This window comes from Ipomoea nil, unplaced genomic scaffold, assembly GCF_001879475.1.
Source record: "Ipomoea nil cultivar Tokyo-kokei standard unplaced genomic scaffold, Asagao_1.1 scaffold2975, whole genome shotgun sequence".
NCBI classification, from domain to species: Eukaryota; Viridiplantae; Streptophyta; class Magnoliopsida; order Solanales; family Convolvulaceae; genus Ipomoea; species Ipomoea nil.
Window position 1 is genome coordinate 387,934 of NW_017619403.1, and position 20,926 is coordinate 408,859.

Genomic DNA, 20,926 nt, shown 5'->3' on the forward strand with positions numbered 1-20,926 from the left:
TAAATACCAAGGTCACACATTGACTCATGCATCCAAATCCAACCATTCAACTGAACCTCAGACCAAAACAAACCAAAAAAATGCAGCAAAAGGTTCACAAGAACATGAATTCTTGGGAAGAATTTGAGGGCGACGATGAAGACAACAACGATGTTTTCTATGCCGAAATTAGAAGGCAAGTAATGCAATTGACAGCAGAAGATGAAGATGAAGAAAAGCAGAACACAAATAAGGAGAGAGGCTCAAAACAAAAAGGGTTCACAGTATTGCAGCCTGGATTTCAGTTTAACTGGACAGGAATCAAGGATGGTAGCAGAGTGCCTCAATGGATGGTAGACCTTTGGAGAAAAGAAAATAGGGATGGAGGATTTAGTGGAACTGGGGTATTCATTCCACATATTGTCAAGTCCAGAAGAAGACATAAGCCAAGTATGTGACTTTTTTTTTTTTTTTTTTTTTTTTTTTTTTTTGCCTATGCCATTGATAACTAATTCAAATTCGAATCATATTCAATTGAACTTTTGATTTTTTTTCCTTATTTGGTTTTCTTTTATGGTGGTCTCTTGAGTATGCTTGTAATATTCTTTATCACCATTTTTGCAGGAAGGAAGAACAATGAAAGAGGAAGAGTGTACAAGCCTGTCACACAAAAGTAAACTGATTCGTTCGTTTGTCTTGTTAGCTTCTGGACCAAAATTCATGTCCACAAAAGTAAACCAACAAAAAAAAACAATGATGTGTATAATGTACCTTATAATATAGGACCAAAATTTATGTTCACTTCAACGATTTCTAGTACAAGTCAAATGAATGTGAAATTCGGCTTTGATGAACCAAGATGCTGATTGTATCTACCGCGCCATATATATGGATACAAAAAATCTATTAAAAAGGAAAACATAATATTATTCAAAACATGCACAATAAATTGAACTCTTGGTCCATTATCTCTTTTTATAAAATCTCATCATTGCAATTAAACCAAGAAAATAAATCTACAGTGGAACTAACAAATTCACCAAAGTTTTCAAAAAAAAAAAAAACTAATTCAACCAAAAGTAATTAATAAGAGTATACAAACAAATTTTCGCAAGTGAAATGTTACACATTCAAGAGTCATGCAAGACAGTTAGACATTTATATACTAAATGGTTGAATATATATTGATGGGGTGTGAATCCCGTGGGCTCGGGGCCCAAGAAGAAAAGGGATCAAGCCCAGAGAAAGAGAGGTCCAGGAGGAGAAAGGGCCAGATCCAGAAGAGGAAAAGTTCAAAAGAGATACGGGCCAAACCGAGGGGTCGGTTCGATCCGGGGGTCGACTCGACCTGGAGGTCGGCACAGGTAGAAGGTCGGCCTAAACTAGCCGTTAGCTCATATTAAACTCCTAATTATTACCCCACCGTTCCTAACCACCCACTTATTACCCAATCATTATTATTACCCATAACCCCCCCCCCCCCCCCCCACATAAACTCCACTTACTACCCACTTAAAACCACCCATAAATCCCCTACTAAATGCCCCTACGGCCATAATCTTGAGCCTTGGCTAGCTATAAAAAGGAGGGGAAGACAAGAAGAAAGTGAGTCATTCACTCACCCACACATGGGAGGACTCTCCCAAATACTATTCTCCCACTCACTATTCTTTCTCCCATAGAGAGACATGTCACTCTTCCTACACCACTATCCCAAGAGAAGGCTATTCACATACACAAGAGAAGACTATTCCACCATGCACAAAAGAAGACTCCATCACTCTTCCCTACTAGAAGATGCATTATCCATTCACTACAAGAGAAGACTCTACCACTCTTTCAACAAAGAAGGTCAAGAAGAATGTTCCCTCTCTATATACAAAGTATAACTCTTTCCCTACACAATATTTCTATACACAAAATAGTCATACAACATGTACAAAGACACCTACAAAATACATAGTGAATTTAGGCTTGGCACCGCCCAAAAAGGCCCGTGGTTTTCACCTTTCGGTTTCCACGTAAAAATCATCGAGTCATATTTCTTCTATTTTAGTAGCCTTATTATGAAAGGTGAATCCACCAACTAAGGTTGTGTTGGATCTCCCTGGGCCCAAAAACCCTAAAACCAACATATATATTTAGACATGTTTATCGGAAACATAAATAATATTTTGGTGTTGTGGAGTTAAAAATATTATTTATATAATTATAAGAGAAGTTGGGTTTACTTCTCTTAGCTTGGTTTTACTTCTCTTGAGTTTCACTCTTCAGAAGTTGACTTCTCGGGAAGTTAATTTTCGAATGACTTTTGGGTTACTCTTCGGATGACTTCTCGTATTCTCACAAGTTGTAATTATTATATTTAATAATAGGGAAAATGGCACTTTTTCCCCTTGAGTTATTCATGCATTCACATTTGTCCCCTCAATTATTATAGAAGTGGCGGTTTTTCCCCCTGATAATATTAAATGGACATTTCTACCCTTAAAACAAATATTTTATTTATTTCTCTTCTTCAACAAATTATTGTTTATATGTAGGGATGACCACGGTTTGGTTCGAACTGAACCAAACACTATAGCAATCAAATTAAAAAATTTCGGTTATGATTCATAACATAACCCAATATTTGGGTTTCCGTTTATTAAAATCGTGAACTGGAAAAAAATGGATCCTGAACCGTGAACCGGAGGTTCAAATCGGAACAACTACTAGCAATAGCTTAAATTAGAATTATAATATTTGCAAATAGTGTATGTTTTTTTCCGCATTTATATTGACTCTCACATATAAGTATATATAATCGCGGTTTGAGTTTTATTTTGAACCGTCGGTTCACGATTTTGGATCCAATTTGAACGGTTGGTTCAAACTTTCTTTTAAAATTTTATTTTTTTATTTTAAAAATATTCTAAATTCAACACTTAATGTATTTTATTTTTTCAAATCGTGGTTATAATTTGTTGGAGAAGAAAAATAAATGAAATATTTATTTTAAGGGTAAATATGTCCATTTAATATATCAGGGGGAAAAACTGCCACTTAAATAATTTAGGAGAAAAAAGTGCTATAAGTATATAACAAAGGGGGAAAAAGTGTCATTTTCCCTTAATAATATAATGCATGAATTCTTGATCAGTTACACACTAATTTAAATATTAAGTTTGAATTATTGTTATCTTATCAATATAATGATAGTGGGAGTTACAAAATGCTTTCAATTAATTTCTTCATTAATATGACATTAATTATTGTTCTAGTGGACTGAATTTCAAAAAAATATTTTTTTATGTTTGACTGAAAGTTAAAAAATTACATATTTCAATTTGGTTCATTTTCTTAATAATAATAATAATAATAATAATAATAATAATAATAATATGTGGTGTTATGGTAGTAGTGGTAGTGGTGCTATGGTAGTGATGGTGGTGGTGATGGAGTGGTTGTGTTGCGGTGTGGAGGTGTCATGGTGGTAGTGATGAGTGGTTGTGTTGCGGTGTGGAAGTGGTGGTGGTTGTTTTGTGGTGGTGGTTGTGGTATCATGGTGGTGTGGTGGTGGTGGTGGTGATTGTGTGGCTGTGTTGTATGTGGTGGCGTTGGTGGTTATAATAATAATAATTCGGAAACTATTTTTTTTTTAAAGAAAAAAAGAGAGGAAAGATAGTTGGAAATTAAAATAAAGAATTCAGAAAATGTCTTCCGACTAAAAAATTAGGAAGATATTTTTCACAAAATTAGATATTTTTCAATTGATCAGAATGAATATTTTCATTTGACTTTATTTTTCTTGAGCACCCAAACACGAGAAAATCTAAAAAATAACTTTTGGAAGTCATTTTTCGAATTTTCAAACTGATCCTAAAATTGGTTTGATCGATGCATTTAGCAAGTTAATTTACTACAATTCATGTTTTCATGCAAGCATTCTCAATCAATTGAGCTCGTCACGCAAAATATTTTTAGTGTGATTTTCTTTCTAAGGACTATTACACATAAGTAAAATATACTCAATACACATATTTGTACAGTAATTGTTGCGAGTTTTCTCCATCGTCTAAAAAAATTGTGATTTAAAATTGATTTGATGATTTGGGTAAGTTAAATTTACTAGGACTCACGTTCTCTTGGATACATAAATTTAGTACTCCGTATTAAAGTATCAAATTTTAAAAGGTATGATATAATTGTCCAAAAAGATAAAAAAAAATTCTAAAATATTCCACCAATAAACCTTTAAAAAAGTACTCTGTAAATATAACAATTTTTTTTTGGAAAAAAAAAAAAGAAAAAAAAAAGAAGAAGCTAAGTGACATAAAGGGAAATTTAAAATAAAAATGAATGGAGGTGATTTGGCTGAGTGATGATTTATATCCTTTTGGGTCTCCTTCTTGGTCTTCTTGATCTCCACATAATTGAGTGAGGGTCTGGGCACACTTGGTACTGAATTTTAGGTGGACCAATTTCTGGGAAACTGCATTCAAATTTTCAATACCCATCAGTCATCTAGCTGTCATCTCTGAATACTTTGCTATTTAATACTTTCATTTTATTCAATATATAATATTGATTGATTGAAAGTACCAAACAAGAAAAGAATTACAAGTCACAATTCAATTCCAATAATTTTGACATTCACATCAAAATAAAGAATAAAATTATTTGTATTAAATTTTTGGAAGTTTGTTACCTAACTTTTACTCTCATGCCTTTTCCGCCCATAAAGAAATAAATGGACATTTTTTTTTTTATTTTTTTCAATTCTAACTTAATTGATGTCAATGACCTTGTAGTCTAGCGGTATGAAAAAATTCTTCTTAGGGTCCGTTTGGAAAGCAGGAAAATGACTTCTGAAAAATGACTTTTGAAAAATGAGTCATTTTCCAGAAGTCATTTTCCTTTCCTGTGTTTGGCTGCACAATGGAAAACTGTCTTTTGGTGTTTGGCTCATTTTCCAGAAATGATGTAGAATTGTATAATTAAACATTTTATATAATTAATTATTAATTATTTTGTTTAAAATATATAAAATTTACAATAATATTATAAATAATAATATTTATTTTTAAAATCAAATAATATTATTTATTTAAAAAAAAAAAACAAACAAACAAACATAATATTCAAAGGATGAAGAAGCCGATGAAGATGAAGAAAGTCAACTGCTCTTGAAGTGAAGAAATGAAGAAGTCAACATCTGGAAAATGACTTCCCCTTTTTTAAAGGGGAAGTTGTTTTCCTTAAAAATAGGCTCATTTTCCATTGACCAGTACCTCATTTTCCATTGACTTCAATTTTTCCTTCTTTCCAAACATTGAAAACCCAAAAAATGATTTCCAGAAATTATTTTCCGGTTTTCCAAACACACCCTTAATAGAAGGTCAAGGGTTTGAGTTTCAGTGATGGTAGTATATACTAAATTTTGTATGATCTGAGGGTAAGTTCAATAGACACTTTTTAATATCAAAATATTGTTTATTCATTAACAACAAAAATACTTTTAGAAAATGATTTAGGGTGAATTCAATAGACACTTTTTAATATCAAAATATTTCGTATTCATCAACAACAAAAATACTTTTAGAAAATCATTTTTGAGAACTGATTTCTTTTTCAAAAAAAAATTATTTTTTAATATTTGGTTGAAAGTAAAAACAATTATTTCTTTTCAACTAAAATTTAAAAAATTATATTTTTTTATTTGGTTAATTTTTAAAAACATTAACATAAATCTACTACTAATTTATTTTTTATAAAATATTTAATATTTTAATGATGATAATAATTCTTTTTCATATTAAAATAAAATTATAAATTAAAATTTATAACAGTTATAAAGATTAATAATAATAATAATAATAATAATTATTATTATTATTATTATTATTATTATTATTATTATAATAGATAAGTGAATAAATAATTTTTAACTCTTAACTTATTATTATAATAAAAATAAACACAAAAATTGATGAATATAATAATTCTAAATTAAAGAAAATGAAGAAAAAAAAATTACTTTTTTAGGGAGATGTTAGCTGAGCGGGACGAAGATCTTTATTGTTTAGCTTGTCCTAATTTGACTCATATTCAGTTTGATATTGATAAATGTAATAACTCTGAACTAAAGAAATCGAAGAAAATAATTTAATTTATTTTGTATTTTTGAATTGTTGACCGAGTCAAAATTTTTATTGTTTGGTCCAACACAATCCAATTTATAACTTAATTGGTCATTGATAAATTTAATAAGGTTAAATAAAGAAACAAAAAAAAAAAAAATTAATGTTTTTAATTTTTTGAGCTATGGCCCCGACTGAGCTAAGATTTTTATTATTTGGTCCAACTTGACTATATCGACATTTAAACCAGACTAGCCCATTCCAGTTCAAATAATAGCAAATCATGTAGCGGGCCAACCCACCTATTCGACACCACTTAAAGGGAGAGAGGGAGAGAACTAAACGTGAGATAAGAATTTGAAAAATGTCTCCTAATTTAAAAAAAAAAAAAAATCTCGAAAGACATTTTAAGCCAAAATGACTATTTTCTATTGACTTCATTTTATGTTTATAGCCGCCTGCAAACATCGAAAATTTGAAAAATAACTTCTGAAAGTCGTTTTCTAAATTTTAATATCGATCCTAAATAAAATAAAATCATATTATACAAGATCCAATACAAACAACAAAATCCAAATTATATCTTGATATGTGTGTGTGTTAATTCTGAAATGAAACATTTGAATAGAATGGAATTGAAAGAGATGGTGGGGCTAAAAGGGAGGTTGGAAGAGCAAGTGTATGCATCAAGAATTAGCTGTCACAAAATCAAATGCTTACACACTCACACATGTATTTGTGACATGCAACAAACTCATTTAATTCTTTGTTTCACTTTTTGACTTTGTCCCCTTCAATTGTATTTTTCCATATGTGTGTGTTTTTATATCACATCCTAACTGGATTGAAAACAAACAAACATTTACAAAAACTATTTCATTTTATTTTATTTGATAAATTATGCTCTTAAAATATTTACTCTGTATGATTCATGTACCCCATGTCCACATGCTATATGCCCATAATATATTGATATATATAATAATAAACAGGTAAAAGATTTGGATGCAAGTGAAATAAATAAAAATAAAAATAAAAATAAAAAATTCTGACCTGAGTGCACCAATCTCAATCTGAGAGAAGTCCATGTTGGTTGAACTGCCTGGTAATGATATGGTCCTTGACCTTGCTGTCAATGGTGAAGACTGTGGTTGTTTTATGGCAAGTATTTTGCAATTTAAATTGTTTGTAATGTTGGTGTGAGACATAGCCAACCTATATGACACCAAAAAAAAAATACAAAACTATATTAATATAGTACTCTATCAAACAAAATGTTAAAATCAACTTTCTTACAGTGTAATACCGAACCCATAATTTCCAGAGTCACTTCGTGCCACTAGACCACAAGGTCATTGGAAAATCACAATGAATCTATTTATGTTCATTCATGGAAATTTACATTGAGATGCACCGACCAGGACTATGTGGTCTAATGGTACTCGGGTTGAACTTCCATTTAGAAGGTTATGAGTTTGAGCCTCAGTGGAGGCATTATTGATTCTTTGTGTTTCAGTAGATGCACGTGTACATGGACCCAACACTTTTTTTTTTAGTTGTTTATTTTTACATTATTATAACTGAAATTCGACCAATTATAAGAGTAATAAATGAATATAAAGTAACTATAATAAATACTCTACCAAGGACCTTGTAGTCCAATGGTACCACGTTACTCCCCTATGTGGGAAGTGAATGTTTGAGCTTTAGTGGAGGCATTTGATGTAATTGGGTATCCCCATCCTATAAATAAATTAATAAATAAATACTATATGCCATATCGTTGCATGCTAGGTAAAATATTTGATGAAATTCTTTTTTATTTAAATATCATTTTCCTTTTTATTAACAAAGAAAATGAAAAAGAGAAGCACTAGGGTTAGGCATGTTAGGAAGGTGCAAAGGATATGGATCCTTATTTGGCAGGGTTATTGGCACCAAGGTGATTAATGGCCGGCTTCATTCGAAATTATAAAATTGTTTGTGAATAATAATAATAATATAATAATAATAATAATAGGGAATATTGCATTTTCCTCCTTAAGTTATAGAGTAATTGTAAAATTCGTCTCTATTTGTTGTTCATGCTCACTTCTCATCCGTAACCTATAATTAACGTTGCAAATTTTTTCTTTTTCTCTAACAAAACATTAGGGACGAAATTTGCAACGTCAATTCTAATTTAAAGACAAGAATTGAGCATGATCTGTTAAAAAAAATATATGAAATTTGCAACATCAGTTATAACTTAGAGATGAGAAATGAACACGACTAACAAATAGGAAAAATCTTATAGTTACCTTGTAATTTAGGGACTAAAAGTGTAATTTTTCATTAATAATATAAGTGTTTTGTCTGTACTCTGTAGCGAATAACTAATTAATTAAAATTTAGATAAAGTAGAGCTGAAGTCATGAAACATGCGCAAACCTCTGCACCTAAAACACCAGGAAGTTTCTATCTATAAAGACTATAAAACAAGTACTAATAGTATAGGCTTTATTGCTTTAATTTTCTTGGATTTTTCCAAGTGTTGAGCCAGTCGCTATCACCATCATATCCCTTTTTCTTATTGTTTAGTTTTCAATGTCTAGTATAGATAGAAAGTGGTTGATCTCATTGAACCATCCTATATATGTCAATTAATAAAACAATTTATCTTTATATAATTTAATGTAAAATATAAAATTACATTACTTTCTATCATAGTAAAATAAATAAATAAATAAATTTATTTTTTACTCAAGATGGAATATATCTTTTTATTTTAGTAATATTTATCTTTTGTAACTCGAAGAGTCAATATCCCACCATCTGAGTACATGGTGCTTGACATATATTTTTTAATGAGTTAATGTCATATGAGGTCCTCCGAGTATAGAGATTTTGTCACGTTTAGTCTTAAACTTTCAAATTGATCACTCGTAGTCTTTCAACTTTCAAATTGTTACCATCCGTGGTCCAAAAAACTACCCATTATCCTTCAACTTTCAAATTTTAACCAACTCTGATCCTCCTTGAAGGACCACTGCTGGTTAAAATTTGATAGTTAAAAGACCATAAATAGTTAACTTAAACCACAGATAATAAAAATTTAAAAATCAAACGACTACAGGTGATCAATTGAAAGTTTAAGACTAAATTGGATAAAATTACTATATTCGAGAACCCCATATGGTATTAAGTCATCTTTTAATTTAATATCATCCTAACAAAAACTTTGTGTGATTCAACAATTAGAGGTTCTATTGTGAAACCAATTTAATGTTAGACCATATTAAGTCATCTTTTAATTTAATATCATCCTAACAAAAACTTTGTGTGATTCAACAATTAGAGGTTCTATTGTGAAACCAATTTAATGTTAGACCAATTCAAGTACCTAACCATTCCAATTAAACAGCCATAATTGAAGGGTGGAGATCCAAGGAAGCTCAATCATATCATTGATTGATGAACAAATAAAATGAAATTTGGAGTTATATTAGAGAACATACTTGTATAGGAAGCTCTGATCATGAAGTCCAGCAACAAGAGTGGAAGCTCCAATCTCCCTAACAGTAGCAGCAATGGTGCCTCCTTCTAAGTCCCCTTCTCTCACCACAATCTCCGTCCTGGTCTGTAACACAACCCCTATTCCTTGTAATATTATCCATCAGTACAATAACCAAAAACAACCTTAAACACCCCAAAAAACACAATAACGACAACAACATACGTTGATAAAGGCGGTGTTGCAGAGGTCTTGGAAGGAGAGGGCAAGCTGGAAGCCTTTCAATCTGAGAAGTCTCTGCTTCTTCTTGTTCCTACTATTAGATCTTGAACTGGGAAACACATGGAGGAGAGTGATTAAGTCTCCACATCTTAGAAGGTTGTGAAGGGCCCATTCAAAAGCTGTTCTGGCTACCTCTTCTTCTTCCACTATCACTACAATCTTCCTTGCGGCTTCCATTACTGATGATCAATTAAGAATCAGAATCCCTATTATCCCTTTAATTTGTTGATGATGATGATGGGGTTTGTGTGAAGTTTTGAGAATTGAGAAAGGAGTAATGGTACTGTGTGTGTTCATAGACATAGTTGTTTGGCTATGAGGGGCATGGTTTGGGAATAAAATAACAACTTGGAAGAAAGGGGTGAGACAGGAGAGGATAGAGGGGGTTTCAGACTTTCAGTTGTGTCTGGGTGGGCTGATTAGATGGGTGATGAGACAATGACTATAAATTGAGTGTTAGGACTTAGGCTTCTATATATAACTAATTTATTTAGGTCTAATTAAATTTGCATACCTTACTTATTTGTTAGGATTAAACGCTTACAATTACGTAATTTATTTTTTTATATCTGTCACATTTTTAAGAGGGAAGGTACTGCACTTGTCCTTCAAAACTCCACCCAATTAATAATCTCTTAGCCACTTGGTGACTGGTGTTGAGTTGTTATACCATGGACCAGGGTAATCCACCTTGCAAGGTGGAACTTGGTCCTAAACAATGTATAAATTGTGTATTTTTAGTATTAGAATTGTGAACTTCTAGAATATAAATTGTGTTTCTAAGTCAAAAGACATATAACAGCTGTAGAATGGAATTTGTGAATTGGTCATCAAATCCTAGTCTGTTAATATTCTGTGACTACAGTATTTGAAAGGAAATTTATGAATACAAAATAAGGTAATCAATTACATATATGTTAACATTGTGCATTCGTAGTATACAAATTGTGAATTTTTAATAGGTAAATTGTAAACATTTAATAAGTAAATTGTGAACATTTAGACTTGAATCCACCTTGAGTCCACAGAATAATTTGCATCTAGTGTTGGATTTGGCCCTTCAAGTTTTCACCGAACAATTCCCTAGCCACCTGATGTTGGACTTGGTCATGTAATTGTGAGATGTGACTTAACAAGTTGAACTTGAACTTAAACTCTTGTGGTTTTTTAAGTTAACTGTCTGACCAACTTGACTGAAAAAATTTTTAAAAAAAATTATTGATTCTTCCAAAAGGCAGCATTTGGTTGGATGTAACTCAACTGAACATGAACCACAGAGGCTAGACCAGTGCTCACTGCGCACAAGGAACCCCCCTCACTTTGAGAGCTGCCCATGCGGGTTAAAAAAAAATATATTGATGCATCAACGGGTGAGCGTTATGAAATAAAATCAGATAGGGAAATAATATTTTTTTATTCTTCAAAATATCTCATTCAAGGAGAAATCTCAAAGTTAAAAGTCTTACTGTATACATCGAATGTGTCCTTATGTTGAGTTTCAATGTATGACTAAATAACGTATTAATAGTAAACTTGTAAATATAAATTGTATAACGACTGTTATAATTCATTGTTTAGGAGGAAAGATTTTTTTTTTTTTTTTCCATTTTAGATACATACAAAATATAAGTAGAGTGTGAATCTCAAAGAATATAACATTATTCACAAATATAATATAAACACTAGTTAAATGAAACGTGTTGCATAACTAAATAAATGTCCACTTTTTAAAAAGGAATTGTATAATTAAATTATCCAGATAAATAGAAAATTACTATTTTTTTTTTTTACATACAATTGATACTTAAATTGTTAATTTGTTTAGAATTGTATATATATTTATCATATTTTATTCTAACAAAATATTTGTATAATATATTAAGTAATAAGAAAATTGTATTTTTAGTCCTCTAATTGTATTTGTGGAACAGACTTAGTCCCTGAGTTATATGCGAGACTATTTTTAACCCCTAAGTTATGCATTGAAGAGCGGTTTTAGTTTTTGAAGGACCAATTAACCACTTTATTAAGTGACAAATTGGTGGTAGAAATAGTCCCCGAAAGACTAAAATCGCTACATCGTGCATAACTTAGGAGTTAAAGATAGTCACACATATAACTCAGGGACTAAGTTTGTACCACGGTCTACGAGTATAACTAAAGGACTAAAAATGCAATTTTCCCTTAATAATTGAAATCCTCCTCAATAATATTCAAAATTCAACAATTTAAACTATCAAATATATAATTATATGTAGTTGAATAATAACTTACTTCGTTTTGTTGAAACTCAAAGAAATAAAAGAGACAATATTACAATTTTTTTTTTGAGAAATATAGCTTAATGCATTAAATCGGTGCCAAGAATGTTCACAAGAAACTGAGGGGGTGAGTGATGCCACTCCCCGCAACCTGACACAGAAACGACTTCCCTTGCAAGGACATGGACAACGCAATTCACAGATCGCCTAGCAAAACGAAAGACTACATCCCGTCTCTAAGATGCAGACTCTTTTACATCATAAATAATTAAACTAAACGGAGAGTTATATAAAGTAGAATTAAGATAAAGCATAAAACACAATCTGAGAACCATCACAAACTTTGAGCTAAAAGTTTTTGTATATACCAACACTATAAAAATTATGTAGTTAAAAAAATACAATTAAAAAATAAATTTCAAAAAATCCCATAGAAAAATTAACAAATCTTTAAGATTAATTTTAGAAAAAATTACCCTTTTCGTCCTTGAGTTATATGGTAATTGTAGAATTCGTCCCTGAGTGTTTGTTGGTCATGCTCACTTTTCATCCCTATGTTATTATTTACGTTGCACTTTTCGTGCCTGAGTTATAGGGTAATTGTAGAATTTGTCCTTGAGTGTTGGTCATGCTCACTTTTTCTCCTTAAGTTATCATTGGCGTTGCACTTTTCGTCCGTTAGTTATACTAAAATTGCAAATTTCGTCCCTAATCACTACTACATAAAAGGTATATATACCATGTCACTTAATAGACAGAGATTTTTTTAAATAACCACCGTCTAATATATTTTGTTATACTACGTCCCTTAATAGATGACGGTTTTTTAAATAACCGCGGTATATACCTTAATTAATTTTTTTTACGTCACTTAATAGATGACAGTTTTTTAAATAACCGCCGTCTAATATATTGTGTTATACTACGTCACTTAATAGACGGCGGTTGTTTTACCGCTGTATATAGTTAACATACATGGCGGTTTCCAAAATCGCCGTAGAATGTGTATATTTACAACGGCAGTCACTTACACACGCGACACTTCAAAAACCGTCGTGAATGTGTAAAAAACCGTCGTAGTAGCTATGTTATGTAGTAGTGAAGTTATGTAGTAGTGAATGTTTTATTATTAATAGGAAGAAAAGTGCAACGTCAATGATAACTTAGAGACGGAAATTAAAGTGGGTATGACCAACACTTAGGGACGAATCCTACAATTACTTTATAACTCAGGAACGAAAAGTGCAACGCCAATGATAACTTAGGGACAAAAAGTGAGCATGACCGACATTCAAGGACGAATTCTACAATTACCCTATAACTTAGGGACGAAAAATGCAATTTTCCCTTAATTTTAATTAATCGTAAGTCGTAACTTAATAGTTAGATTTACTGATGTTAAAGGTAAAACTTAAAAGATGTTTATGCCCTTATAGGTAATTTTACATACAAATATACAATAATAAGTTAAAAGTAAACAATTAATTTACGAAACACTTTTTTTACAACTAGTTAATGCTATCAACTAATCAAAAAAATTAACTCAATGAGCTATTAGTCATTTGTCAAAACCATTTATCTTTTAGTGATGGATTTTTTTTTTTTTTTTGAAAGGTTAGTGATGGATATTTACTCCAAAACCTACGAATATTACAAAAGTGAGCATTATTCAATTAATTACAATAGCTAGCGATATTATTTGTACAAAACCAACTCCAAAAAGAGACTTTGCGTGCGGGAACGCTATCGGCGTTCATAGGCCGAATTTTAAGCCAAATAAATGCAACTTTCTTAAATTGATGAGCCACTCAAAAGAATAATATTATATTTTTTTGGTATCCTTCCAAATAGATAAACATTAATGGGTGTATAATTATAATACATACACTGCACGTCTGCACATGCATCTCCTCAGTATATGTACACTTGTACAAAGAATAACTACTCTCACTCTTAGAGCATCTTGAATAGTCCATGATTTTGCACAATTTTTTTAAAATTCAAGTAGGAAAAAGGAAGGAAGGAAAAAAAAAAAAAAAAAAAAAACGAAAAAAAAAACAATTAATGAGGGTGGTCGTCCCTTAACGCGCCCAATGAGCGCATGCAAATTTTTATTTTTTATTTTTCAATTTGTGGGGTCCACTTCATGGGACAAAAAAATCAGCACTCCAGTAACAACTCAAATCTTCTCTCTCGAACACATTCTCTTTCACTTTGGATCAAATCTTTTCAAAAATTGAACTAAAATTTCTATTGGGGATGCTCTTACTACATTAATAATATAATATTTACCTCCGATGTAATATTAATTATTAAAAAAAAAACTATTTAGTATTTATGAATTGAGTGATTCCATCATGAGTTAATACGAAAAATAATGTTATTTTTTCCTCCTAATTTTACCTAATAATGTTTACATATGAAAGTGGTGATATATTTTTTTTTTTTATATAGATTACTATAAATTGATCGATCCCACTCAACATTTAAAAAATAACATCATCTTCTTAGTCAAATAGTCATGTAATGATGTGAAAATTCAGAGGTTAATTTAGTAGGGGAATGTAGCATTACTCTATAATGTTTCTTTTTTTAGATCCATACTCTATAATGTTTCTAATATATAAAGAATGCAAAATTTTCTATGAAGATGCGTGAGACGGGTTCGATTTTTCATAAGTGTTACCTTTTTTCTCATAAATATTATAGTTTCTAAATAAGTAATTTTTCAACTCTTAACATTACATTTTGATTTGAAAGTATTACATGTTTTATCAAAAATATCACATTTTTACTCATAAGTATTACACTTTCTCTCATAAGTAACAATCAATCATTTTGTATCTGTCCCCATCAGCGTATCCCCCTCCCTTTGATGTAAAAAGAAATCAATTTATATCTGATTAGTGTTACACTTTTTCTCATACGTAATTGTTCAACCCCTAACTATTCTATTTTGATTTAAAAGCATTACATTTTTCTCAAAATATTACAAATTCCCTTATTATATTCTCAAAAGTATTACAAATAATTTAGGAAAAATTGTCAAATAGACCCTTAAACTTTACTTGAAAGTGTAATTAGGTCCCTGAATTTTAAAAAAATAAGGAATAAGGGTCAAATAGGCCACTGAACTGCACACGAGAATGCAATTAAGCCACTGAACTTAAAATACCTACAATTGGGTCCCTAAACTAATCAATTTCATTCAACTTGTCCATTTTTCAAGTTGCTAACAAGTTACCCCATCCACCTAGGATGCATATGTGGTATTTTTTTAAAAAATAATAATTTATTTTTAAATTAATTTATTAATATTGAATAAATAAAAACTAAAATAATTTATTTTTAAATTATTTTTTTAATGTTTAATAAATAAAAACTAAAATATTCTTTTTAAATAAAATAATTTGTTAAGACGTGGGATTGGATTTTATTTTTAAAAAAATAAATTATTTTAATTTTTATTTATTAAACATTAAAAAATTTAATTTAAAAATAAATTATTTTAATTTTTATTTATTAAACATTAAAAAAAAAAACTAATTTAAGGTTTTCAAAAAAAAAAAAAAACTAATTTAAAATAATTTTTTTTTAAATGCCACATATGCATCCTAGGTGGATGGATAACCTGTTAGCAACTTGAGAAACCTGAAAAATGGACAAATTGAATGAAATTGGTTAGTTTAGAGACTCAATTGTAGGTTTTTTAGGTTCAGTGGCCTAATTGCATTCTTGTGTGCAGTTCAGTGACCTATTTGACTCTTATTCCAAAAAATAATTAAACACTCAACTTATCATTTTTGTGCATCTAAACTCAATAGTCAGTTATCCATCTGGAATAACCAGTCATTAAGGTTTCAGCAACAATTTCAATGATATCAAAGTGAGGTATAATGAATTTCTCTGTGTTACTAACGTTTTCACGTTTACTTGTTTGATTGATATCAAAGGGATTGTTGATTATTAAATTAAAAATAAAATATAATGAAAAATTTATAATTTACAAATTCTTTAAATCTAAGAACTTTTCTAGCAGTTACTGATGTTGTCTTATTGCTTTAATTTCTTGAAAATTACTCATCTAAGAATTAAAATGACTATTTTAATGTCCATTTATAAATAAAAGTAGAAGCAACAACAAAGAAAAATTAAATTAAATATATTATATTTGTAATTCTGACGTTGTGAGATCAAAATGACGTTTTTTCAAATAAAAATTATAAGGAGAAAAGCTGCAATAATATTTGAATTTGCTGAACAATATATAAAACATTTTAAAAAAAGGTGGAAGCCAGCATTGACGTGTTCAATTTTTAATAGTGCTTTCCTTCGTCACTCTTCGATCTACTATTTATTAAAATAGAATAAAGGATTTAAAAACCTTTCCGCTTTATTCGCACGTGCTTAGCTTAATGGTTCAATAAATAGTATTTGAGAGAAAAGATTAATGTTCGAACTTTAATGACGACAGTATGAGATTATATTTAAAGTAGATAGATCTCTTGTGCGCATTAGCGTTTGATCCTGTCTGCTGAACCATTGAAACATCGTAATTTACATCTTCACAAATACTCTTTCAAGTCAGAAATTCCGGAATGTGAGAGACCCTTGCAGTTGAGGATTCAACCTTATCAAACAAGAAATAAAGGGATTTAAGAAAACTCAGTTATTTTTTAAAAAATATTTTAAGGAAAAAGGAAATTATTGTAATCCATTTTTTTTTTTGGGTTAAAGCTCTGGAAGAGTTGAAAGACTGGCAGTGACGAGAGTAAAGCGGCAAACATCGTCAGAAAATTGTTGTTTTGCGTTTTAACTTCTTCTCGTTTGTCGTGTACAACAGTTTGCCCCTTTTTGGTTTTTGCTCCAAATCTCTGTACTGCATTATTTACAGTAATTAATTACGTTCAGTGCCTAATTAATTATTGATTAACAATTAAAAATTATTATTTATATTTATATTCTAAACAATACATATTAGGGGTGGATGTTTCGGGTTTCGGTTCTATTTTTTCGGTTTCAATATAAAAAAAAAATGATACTATTCGGTTTAATATTAAAATTCGGTTCGGTTTGATTTGAAAAATTTCAGTTTCGATTCGAAATTAATTCGGTTCGGTTTAAGATCCCCAATTTTCAATATTTTCTAAATTTTCGAACATATTACTGAACAATACATAATCACATAATCCAAATCTAAAATCTAAACATTATATATATAACAAAATAGCTGTTGGAAAAATAGCATTAAAATGGCATTTTGAGTGATTATTTTGTGGTACAAATATATGTGGGATCCACTTCCAATTTGGGTCGGGTCAATGTGGATTCGGGTTCTTCGTAGTGAGACGAAGAATTTGATATAATGTACGCTCAAAATGGGTAATAGGTGAATGAGAAATTGATTCTCAATGTAAACCTATTTGAGAGAAGTCAAAAATTTAAATTTAGATTCTAATTAAAATTAGCATTCTAATAACTTTCGTTGCACTGCACAAAAGTTAGTGTTGTAAGCTTAAGGGGATTAAGCTTTGAAAGCTTAATTATAAAGTTTTGGAAATTGGGATGCACCTTTCGTGGCTTAATGATGCATGGACGAAAGGTGCAGCACGCATTACTGAAAATTATGAAATTTTCGACCGCCTGAAAGTGATCTTAAATCAAGTGGAAAGTCTTGTTCTGACCACTTTTGGTATCCGGAAAAACCTTTGTTGCTATTTCCGATCACTTTTTAGTATTAATTTGATTTAAGATCATTTTCATGTGGTCGGAAATTCTATAATTTCCAGTAGTGACGAAAGTTCATTTGGTTATGTAAGATTAAATGGATTAATTAAGCTTTGAAATGCTTAAATAACTAAGCACGAGAGGTTAAGCTTTGGGAAAAGCTTAAAGTGGAATTTGGGATTTAAAGCACACATTTCGTGCTTTTGATCACAGTTTCGTGCTTGGGCGAAATGACCTCCTTTCATGAGCTCATTTCGTGCTGCACCATTTGGTGCTCGCGGATCACTCGGGTGTGGTTTCCGGTTCCAATTCGTTAACCTTTCGGGTTTGTACGAACTTCTCGGTCACTCAGATATTTGAAACAGGTCGTTACGATCGGTACGGTACGAATTAATCGGATATTAAGTTCGTGACCGATAATAAGTACGACCGTTTCAAACCTTATTATCCAATTATTAAATTGGATTAATGTTGGGTTTTATGTGCCATGAATATGCTATTAAATCCTAATCTCCTATATAAGTTCATAGTAGGAGCAGTTGGTCTAGAACAATGAAAAAGAGTAAAAAGGAGGTAGAGAACAAAACACTACACACGACAGGAAAACACAATTTCTTCTCCAAAACTCTGCTCCTACTCCTTTCTTGCTACTGTGTTTTGCTCGTGCTCTTGTTCGCCGGGTTCGTTCGTTTGGGTGCTCAAACGTCGAATCGTTGTACGTTTTATCCTGGGAAACCTAGGCCACAACGCTCCTAGCACTTTTGGGAGGTGGCAAATAAGGTTTTAAGGAAAGACAGACACTTCGCCTAACTCGTACTATTCTTTCTTCATTCTCCTTCTTTCTTGTTTTGGATTATGCTTTTAAGCAAAAATCCGTTCTCCCTCTTTTGATATATTCGTTGGATTGGACTTATAATCTGAGGATTATTAGTTCCAATTTTGGTTGATATACATTGGTATATCTTTTTTCGCAAATTATGCTGTGCAACCGAATGCACCTTGCAAGGTGCATACGGTTGCAAAACGGCGCCGTTTTGGTTAAAAAAACGCGCGTCCCACTTAAAGAAGAAATCAGGTTCGATTCCCGGCAATAGCATTTTTATATATCCAGAAATTCATAACTATATAACCACAATTTCATAACTATATATCCACAATTTCATAACTATATATCCACAGTGAATGAATGAAGTAAAAATCCACAATGAATGAATGAATGAAGTAAAAATCCACAATGAATGAATGAATGAAGTAAAAATCCACAATGAATGAATGAATGAAGTAAAAATCCACAATGAATGAACTAAATATCCACAATATATGATTGAACTAAATATCCACATTGAATGAACTAAATATCCATAAATTCATAACTATATAACCACAATTTCATAACTATATATCCACAGTGAATGAATGAAGTAAAAATCCACAATGAATGAATGAATGAAGTAAAAATCCACAATGAATGAATGAATGAAGTAAAAATTCACAATGAATGAACTAAATATCCACAATATATGATTGAACTAAATATCCACAATGAATGAACTAAATATCCATAAATTCATAACTATATAACCACAATTTCATAACTATATATCCACAATTTCATAACTATATATCCACAATAATGCTATTGCTGAGAGTCGAACCTGATTTTTTTTTTTTTAAAGTGGGACGCGCGTTTTTAATCAAAACGACGTCGTTTTGAACCGTATGCACCATGCGCATGGTACATTCGGTTGCACAGCATAACTATTGATCTTTTTCATAGATATACATGTATATATAACATTTGGGTCCATTTTATATATATTTGTGTGTGTGTGTGTGTGTGTGTGTGTGTGTGTGTGTGTGTGTGTATATATATATATATATATATATATATATATATATCGGATAAATATCCAATAATATTTTATATACTTGTGTGTGTATATATAAATATTATTTTTGGGATATTAAATCGATTTTGGTTCATTATCACCAACAATAGCAATCTAAAGTTTAAACATACTACTAAGTACTAATTACGTACCAAGCATCGCATAGTTCAAATCTAATGTTCAAATATTACAAGCATGTAACATCACATAATCCAAATCCAAAGTCTAAAATCTAAATATTACATAACAACATAACAATTCAAACACAAAATCAACATAGCAATTCAAATTCCAAAGTCATATCTTGTTCATCCATCCTCCCAGATCAATATCATGACGTTGCCCTGCTGATTTGCGGATCTCTATACAACAAAACAAAAGAAAAAAAATAGAGTAATAAAATATTGAAGCATAAACTAATATAGTATATACTATACATAAATTCATAATAAAATTTAGAATTGTCAATTACCTTCTGCAAGCAAATTCATAAACTCAGTTTTCTCTAATATTTGAACGAGACTTACTGTTGCATCAGATTGGAGTGATGACTGTAACCAATCTTGTGTCAAAATCAAAGAACTCCGATATTGGTCTAAAATATGGCCTGAAATGCTAAAAGCAGACTCAGATGCAACACTAGAAACTGGAATTGCAAAAATATCACGTGTCATTTCTGACAAGATTGGGAATTTCATACTTTCTTTCTTCCACCATGATAAAATATTAAATTGCATACTCAATCTATTAAGAGTTGGATTTTCAATCTTTTCCATCAAGTATACTCTTCTACAAAGTTAGTAGGTGTGAAGTCGCTTCCTCATATGTTGTGGCTTGCCTAGGTGACTATCAAATCCCTTCTTATTGAATCTTGGGTTGCTTATTACCAAGAGCATCGCTTGTTTCACCCTCTATTAATCTCCCCACTTTGTTAGCTAAATCATCAATTCTCGATTCTTCTCCTAAATGGGTGATTGACTTTTTAGTGCAGATTTGAAAAGCAAAAGACAAAAATGGGTAGAAACAAAAAGGTGGATAAAAATATGTAAAGTACTAAGTTGATTACCTTATTCTCATTAGGGTTTTTAAGAAGAAGATAATCAAATTACCTTCTTATACCAAAAAAAAAAAAAAAAAAAAAAAAAAACAAAACTGCCTTCTCTCTCCTCATTG

General features: G+C 30.7%; 2 protein-coding genes and 1 long non-coding RNA gene across 3 annotated transcripts; 1 reads left to right on the plus strand and 2 right to left on the minus strand.

Moving 5' to 3' along the window:
* Window positions 1–62: 62 nt before the first annotated feature.
* LOC109163026 lies at window positions 63–656 on the plus strand. The gene is made up of 2 exons (XM_019311747.1): window positions 63–429; window positions 604–656. The coding sequence occupies exons 1-2, from the start codon at window positions 81–83 to the stop codon at window positions 654–656; spliced, it is 402 nt and encodes a 133-aa protein (XP_019167292.1). The 5' UTR covers window positions 63–80.
* Window positions 657–4,180: 3,524 nt separating this feature from the next.
* On the minus strand, window positions 4,181–10,305 carry LOC109163005. The gene is made up of 4 exons (XM_019311727.1): window positions 9,820–10,305; window positions 9,599–9,720; window positions 7,155–7,316; window positions 4,181–4,453 (listed from the first exon to the last, which is right to left on the minus strand). The coding sequence occupies exons 1-4, from the start codon at window positions 10,051–10,053 to the stop codon at window positions 4,348–4,350; spliced, it is 624 nt and encodes a 207-aa protein (XP_019167272.1). The 5' UTR covers window positions 10,054–10,305; the 3' UTR covers window positions 4,181–4,347.
* Window positions 10,306–20,009: 9,704 nt separating this feature from the next.
* On the minus strand, window positions 20,010–20,321 carry LOC109163087. Its single transcript, XR_002051198.1, has 2 exons — window positions 20,226–20,321; window positions 20,010–20,115 (listed from the first exon to the last, which is right to left on the minus strand). It is a non-coding gene; the product is annotated as an uncharacterized LOC109163087 (long non-coding RNA).
* Between the last annotated feature and the right edge of the window lie 605 nt (window positions 20,322–20,926).